Raw genomic sequence first — 7469 nt, 5'->3', positions numbered from 1 at the left:
TTCGCCTGTCTGCCATCTTGCGTTTCCTCAATTGGGCCTAGTGACAAACCCTTTGCCCCCCCGGTCGTCTCCACACGTCTCCGCATCCTCCTCCACTTTTCTACACCTTCCTGTTTCAGTGTGAGGCTTCATCCTGGCCGGCAATATTCCAGCCAAGGGGGAAGAGGACTTCCTGACGCTGGCTGCTTCGCGGCTCAGCCGTAGGAAGCGTGTCATCGGAGCTGCAGTAGGTGTGGTCATGGTTCTCATACTGTTAGTCGCCATTCCCCTGCTGGTCCATACAACCAAAGGGGGGAACGCCGGGAGCGCAGGGAGCCATTATGAGATGCTGGGAAGCTGCAGGATGGTGTGTGACCCTTACACCACCTCTCAAACGGGTCAGGAGCTAACAGCCGTGTCGCCACCACCCCAGGATTACTCCGGGAGGAAGACTAAAGCTGGGCTCCGAGGGCCCCCGGGGATCGCCGGCCCGCCGGGAGCACGCGGACCCCCCGGAGAGCCGGGGAAACCGGGACCCCAGGGCCTCCCGGGTCCAGGGCCCGGTGGCTACGCTCCCTCACTCTACACTCCAAAAATCGCCTTCTACGCAGGGTTACGCAAGCAACACGAGGGGAGTGAAATACTGAAATTTGACGATGTGGTGACCAATGTGGGCAACTACTATGAGCCAACCACCGGCAAGTTCACCTGCCCGCTACCTGGCATCTACTTCTTCACCTACCACGTCCTAATGAGAGGAGGTGATGGAACCAGCATGTGGGCTGACTTGAAAAAGAATGGACAGGTTAGTGTGTACGCATGTGTGTCTGTGAGTGTGTGTGTGTGTGTGTGTGTGTGTGTGTGGGCGGAGACCTATGTATATGCACACACACGATCACGAAACATTTGTTGACCATCCTCTGGTACCATTGACTCACATTCACCCCTGTAACATTGAGCTCTTCACATTCAGAGCACATTCCACTTAGCAGGTGGCAACATGACAGCCCGGGAATGAAGTAGCAACGCCTCTGCTCATTACCGGGAATATTTGTCTGTATAGTTTCATAATCACAGCTAAAAATATTTGCATTCCCACGTGCACAGCGGATAAATGACAAGTGACAGAACGCCGCCGCCGCCGCCGACAAAGGAACGGTCTAATTAGTAAGTCACATACACACACACACACACACACGGAGCTTGATTGTTGCCCAAACAGCGGTGCAAGAGTGCAACGGGAGAAATGTCTGTCAGAAGGCGGCCCAGTCAGTTTACACCTCAGCTAAATAAATAATGAATGTAAAATTGACAGTCCACTCATCCACTCCCTCATTCCCCCAGACACTAATTAAAGACAGAGGGGCTGATGGGAAGGAGGCGAGCGAGGAGGTGAGATAAATCACAGGGCTTTCATCAGAGGACTCCAAATTCAAGAAACATTCTCTAAGTTTCATTCATCGGGGGAGGCTGGAAATGCAAATGCACGAGCGTAAACACAACACACCAGCAGCAGCAGCAGCAGCACCGGCGTGCACACAGAGCACCCACACACACACACACACACACGTCTCAACCAGATACATGAAATAAAGCAGAAGCAGCTTTGAAACCGTTCTCTTTTCTCTATTTACCGCCATTTGACTGCTTAAGGTGACTCTAACAGGACGTGTGTGAGCGCTGACACTCTAATGTGCTTTATTGTCATTCAAGTCATCGTAAGCTGCTAAATCATTCATACATCTTAGATTAGATTCCCTGATCACCAGCTATGCTTTCTGCTTCCAACCCCCTCCACAGCTTTGTTCATTGATTCCCCATTAATTATCTTTTCACTCAACTCAATTATCTCCCCTCCCTCCCTGCCCTAAATATTTCAGTTAAAAAGAAAAAGAAAACACAAAGAGAAATCTACGCTAGATAGAAATACGGCCGGACGGGAAACGCGGCGGAAAGGAAATGCTGCAGGATTCCTGATGGTGTTTGTTGTGAGTGAAGCCCTGAGGCGTGTTGGCGCTCCGCCTGAGGCCGGGCAGCGGCGGCGGCGTTGGCGGCGGCGTGTTTACATACTGGACGCTGCACCTGACAGGTTGCGTTTCTGACTGCAGCATCAGATGGTGAAGCTCAGATGTGTCGCCTCGCCTGCGGGGCTTTTACACGTTACAGATAAAAATGGATCACAAAAGCGAGAAATGTGTGCTGGCCGCCAAATAGTTGTTGTAAATCAAACACACACACGCGCACAAACACACGCAGGTAAAGGCCATTTGTAACCTTGCATTTGTTAGACAGCAGCCAGACAAAAGGCATGGAGAGCTCAGAGAGAGAGAGAGAGAGAGAGAGAGAGAGAGAGAGAGAGAGAGAGAGAGAGAGAGAGAGAGAGAGAGAGAGAGAGAGGGAGGGAGGGAGGGAGAGGATGGCGGGAGGCCGGACATGACAGAGACGTTGTTAGACAGTGAAAGTGAGAGCAAAACAAGACAAGTGAGTTGATGGAAGGATCAGGGGTGGAGGAGAGGAAGATGGATGACTTAATGGAGGTGTGGAGACGGTGGGCCGCTAGACGAGGCATCTGGGAGGCTGACGGTGAAGGCCGGGATGAGATCAGGCATGATGACCAATGGACGCCCACTCAACACGTCTGGCCTGACAAGTGATCAAGGCCGGGCGGAGAGAGAGAGAGAGAGAGAGAGAGAGAGAGAGAGAGAGAGAGAGAGAGAGAGAGAGAGAGACAAATGGCTCCAGGACGTGTGTTTATGCATCAAGTCAGACGCACGAGAGACGATATTTAATGCCGGCGCGTTAATTAATTCCGGGTCTAGCAACAGATTCCTCCCGGGAGAAACGCCTCAGACGAAAACTCCGCCTATATCTCTGCTCGCCACGTTACACACTCACACACACACGCGCGCTGGCTGCTGGGCTGGAGATTGTTGTCACACGGATGAAACTCCAGCAGATGGCAGGTGACATGAGAGTGTGTGTGTGTGTGTGTGTGTGTGTGTGTGTGTGTGATGTGATGCCAGGATCTCAGGAGGATGCGCTGACTGAGAGCGGGCTTCCATGGGCTTCCTATAGATCCAATAGCTATTACAGCTGCTAAACCCTCGTGTGTGTAAAGCCTTCCTGCTCACACCTCAATCTAACTTTCACAAATCATTGCAGGGCATGGCAGAGCTGGGATTGAAGGAGTGTGTGTGTGTGTGTGTGTGTGTGTGTGTGTGTGTGTGTGTGTGTGTGTGTGTGTGTGTGCGTGTGTGTGCGTGTTACGCTTGAGTTGATACCACATTTGTAACAAGATGCTAATTGACACACAGTTCAGCTCAGTTTGCTCAGTAGCGTTCGTCTCTATTCACCCTTCGGCTATTCAACCGCCTCACTCTTCCATTTCAGCTTCAGGTTATGAAACACGATGGTCCGGGCCGGGAAGGTGAAGCCGTACGTACATCACATCCGTATGATACGTCATGATTTAATATTGCTTTGTCCTAGTCTAAAGTGTAACAGCGTTGGATTTACGTCCCACTTATGCTTCTGCTGCTCTGTTCCTAATTCAGCGTCAGAGGTACAGGAGTTATAAAACACTTAACGTTCCAGCGTGGCAGCAAAACGTTATTAAGAGTCTATGATAATGCCGGCATGCTTTATGGTACGAGAGGTGACCGTACATCATGTGCGGCGTCTCCAGGGAGACATCATCCCTTCTTCCTCATTAACTGCGTGTGTGCCTCATCTACACGTTTAGATTTCTATACTTAATGTTCTTAATACACAGATAGATTCTTCCCCGGGCTCTGGTTTCATCCGGCCTCTTGTTTTCTCACCTGTCACAGGCTCCTTTAATAGCTCGCATAAAGGTCAAGTTCTTTCACACGGCGGTTGTTAAAATGTCATCACTGGCTTTAATGAACGCTACCTGTAGGAACTTTGTCTCTGCAGACGGATATGCAACAGGCAGAAGAAGTAATTAGTGTTAGACACAGAGAGCAAGAGGCAGGAAGGAGTAACAGTTTATACACGGAGACACAGTTTGTTCCGTAAGCGTTCTGCTCCGCTGCTCTACGAGCCTAAAGGGGCCGCAGACCTCCGGCTGTAACGGTGAATGAATGGCAGGTAATAGGAATCTAAAGTGCGACTGGGCTGCTCCGGCCCGGTGTCAGTGTGTGTAATCCCTGAGCTCCCAGAGGAGAGGGAAAACCTATTCAATAAATATTCCATTTCCACCAGATCTCCCCCATCCTCCTTCCCTCCCTCCCCCTCCTCCCCCCTGCCTGCCTGCCATGTGCTGGGGTCCCTCAGGTAAGTTTAACAGCTACTTTTCTATTGTCTCCGCTCTAAGAGGTCAGTATATCACAGTGAATGAATCCTGTCACTTTTATTACCGGCGGAGCAAAGCACCACGGATAAAAACAAGACTTCATATACCCCCGCATCTCCCTGGTCTCACAAAATAGCCTCGCTTGATCAGTCTGTTACTCTACCCCCACCCTCATCCTCACCCCCGCCCCGCCCCTCCCATCGCCTCAACCCTCCGGCCTTTGCTTTTATTTTTTCCCTCTTTCTCGTCTTTTTGTCTGCTGCCGTCTTCGCGTGTGCAGAAAATCACACGGCAGCTGCTCCCCAACACCTCCACCCCTTCCCTCCTCCCTCCTCCATCTCCCCCCTTACATCCTCCCCCCTCCTCCCTCCCCCTCGCCCGTGGCCCCCACTAGCCTCCCAGGCGTGTTTACCGGAGGCCCTGTAATGAAAGGGGCCAGGCAGGCACAGAGACAGCCCAAGGCAAACCCCGGGGGCCCCCCCCGCCTCACGGCTCACAGCCCTCCTCGCTGCAGGATCAGTGCAGTGTGCCGCCCGGTTCACACGGATCACCGTGTGTCCTCCAGCCGCATCCGTCTCTCCTCCCGCCGGCTCCCGGGCCTAATCCCAGCGCGGCTCCCTCCCGTCCCCGCGTCTGCTATCTGCATTAATAGATGGCTCACACTCTTCCTTAACACAAAGGAGCGGCAGAAGCGATTCATACATCGGTATATTGACAAAATGATCCCTACATGGAGTGATGAATATTTGTCTCTGATACAGAAATAACCCACATCTCTATCCATTAAGTGTGGAGAAGTAGAGCAGGCCTACGGAGGAGCAGAGGCGCTGTGTGTGTGTGTGTGTGTGCTGCACCGTTTGGTCAAAATAATGAGCAGGATGACATATTCCCGGTGTCAATAGGAAGTGGCAACAGCGGCATCACTGTCAGAGGCAGCCCCAGATGCAAATGTGATATTGGCTGTCACTGCACATGTCAAGCAGAACAACAAAATAACCTTTACAGATGACAATGGATGGGTGGCGTCGTGTGAGAGACGGCCTTAGGAGAGAGTAAGAAAGGGTAAATGATGTTCACTTGCCGGTACACTAATTGGCTTGGGGTCCCTACAACTTCAAATCACACCAGGTTAGATCACAGGAAGCTGATGGCTACATGAGGGAAATGATCAGTCACATAATCGGCGTGCATCGCTTTGATTCATATTCTTAGATGTATCACTTCCTGCCTGCAGAGATGTCACAACACAAAAGGGTTCGGTTGCCACGGTGTTGCTACTGGTCACTCTGGACCGCGCGTTCCCAGGAGATAGACTACACCGCTCCCTTCATCAATCGGCCTTAGAGAGGACAGGGACATGTGTAGCCACTGGTCGCCAACACGCTTGTTTGTTGGATGCAGTCAGTCCGTGACCTGCATCTCATTTAAGTCGACCTACGCGTCGCTACAGCAGCCAGGCCGCGGTGATGAATGGCGAACGGCGAACACATATGGTGCGAACGGATCGGTGTAAAGGAAAACAGCGTATCTATTGTTACATTAAACCAGACTCTGCTTCAAGACGATTGACTCTTTTCAAGTTGATGTGCGTTGGTTGGAGGGGGGGGGGGCTCTAGCGCCGCCAGGGGAACGCGGCAGCCGTCGCAGAGTTGCGGATCATATTCTGTGGCTGTCACGGAGACGCGGGCGGCTCGTCTGGGGCGCTGACATAGATTGAGTGCTGGCAGAGTGGACGGACACTGAGCCTGACACAAGGCCGCTGATAGATGACATATGTCTGATGATTGGAGCTGCCACGTGAGAATCATTGATACATCCTACTTAGGGTTTGTCAAATACGTTTTAAACTGGAGATGCAGACGTTCTAAAGGTTCTGCGGCGAAAGAAAGAAAGATTAAACTTCCCTTTCTTTAAGTCTAATGTATCTATTCTATATTATGTGGTTGCCGCCTTTCATAAATCAATCAAACATGCTGCGACTTCACATGACGATTGAAAATAATAAGCGGAGAAATCCTCTCTTTCCAATCGTAACTCAATCTGGGTTTGTGTGTTTAAACGTCCACACTGAGTCCAAACCCAATTAAACGTGTTAACAAACAAGTAAAGATCCACTGCTGCCGGGTCGATAGCACAGAACTCACACACAGCATGTAAATGGGAGCGCGTCTGGCTTAGTGGCGGCAACTCAATATCAAGCATATCGAGCCGCCCGAGGATCATAAGCAACAGGTCAATAGCCGGTGCGGGTGGTGTGTTCGCTTCCCCCCCTAAGACAACCTGTTGTCCCCAGCGAGCGCGCTTATTTCCACCGGCCAATCAGTCCTCCGTCCTCAATCCTGCGCCCTGAGCTCCGGACACAGCTGATCGATAACATGCAGAGGGGGCTGTGTTCTCCGCTCGCCTGCGGGGGTCAGAGGTCACAGCCCAGAGGCATCTGTTATTGAAGCGTACACCAGGATCCCAACAGGAGGTGATGTCATACGAGGGCTGCGAGCCTGTAACAAAGATAAACGTTACAGTGAGAGAACGGCCGGCGTTTAGAAGCGATGATCGGCTCTAAAGAGGTGCAGAGTGTTTGGGAGCAGCCCGGTAAAGTGGCGGTGACATTTGCAAGTGTTTGCTCAGTTTGCTCCGTGTTCTAATTGCCTATGCGTGTGTCCTCTGCGGCTGACAGGTGAGAGCCAGCGCCATCGCTCAGGACGCTGATCAGAATTACGACTACGCCTCCAACAGTGTGATCCTGCATTTGGACGTGGGCGATGAGGTGTGTGTGCAGCTGGACGGAGGAAAGGTCCACGGAGGGAACACGAACAAGTACAGCACCTTCTCCGGCTTCCTCATCTACCCGGACTGAACGGAATCCAGCCGGAAGGAGGAAGGGAAGAACGCCATCTTACTTATTCACGCCGACGGACAGTTTCACAAACACACACACACACATACAGACATACTGTGCACACGCCTGCATGTGCATGTGCACCCACATCAATGTATATACACACACACACACACACGCACACACACACATACACACATACACACACCCTGAGATTGTGAACTGAGATGAAAGGTGAGGAAAGCTAAATGGAGTCGTGTGATATCGAGCCAATCATTATGAGCATTAAGTGCATTTATGAATACGTTGTGTGTGTGTGCGAGTATGAATCCTGAG

The 7469-nt window shown here is 51.5% G+C and overlaps 1 protein-coding gene across 1 annotated transcript; it reads left to right on the top strand.

Annotated features, from left to right (window-relative positions):
- Window positions 1-232: 232 nt before the first annotated feature.
- Window positions 233-7151, top strand: c1ql4a (complement component 1, q subcomponent-like 4). Its single transcript, XM_076139028.1, has 2 exons — window positions 233-784; window positions 6972-7151. The coding sequence occupies exons 1-2, from the start codon at window positions 239-241 to the stop codon at window positions 7149-7151; spliced, it is 726 nt and encodes a 241-aa protein (XP_075995143.1). The 5' UTR covers window positions 233-238.
- The last annotated feature ends 318 nt before the right edge of the window (window positions 7152-7469 follow it).

Source organism: Genypterus blacodes, unplaced genomic scaffold, assembly GCF_046128005.1.
Source record: "Genypterus blacodes isolate CSIRO-AG114 ecotype Tasmania unplaced genomic scaffold, CSIRO-AGI_Gbla_v1 ptg000435l_1, whole genome shotgun sequence".
NCBI classification, from domain to species: Eukaryota; Metazoa; Chordata; class Actinopteri; order Ophidiiformes; family Ophidiidae; genus Genypterus; species Genypterus blacodes.
Note: the sequence above shows the minus strand (reverse complement) of the source record. Positions and strands in the feature narration are given on the sequence as shown.

Excerpts from the sequence above, each read along its gene's own strand:
- c1ql4a (XM_076139028.1), top strand. The coding sequence starts at position 239 with ATGGTTCTCATACTGTTAGTCGCCATTCCCCTGCTGGTCCATACAACC. Across the intron at positions 785-6,971 it reads ACTTGAAAAAGAATGGACAG|GTGAGAGCCAGCGCCATCGC; the intron begins GTTAGTGTGTAC and ends TGCGGCTGACAG.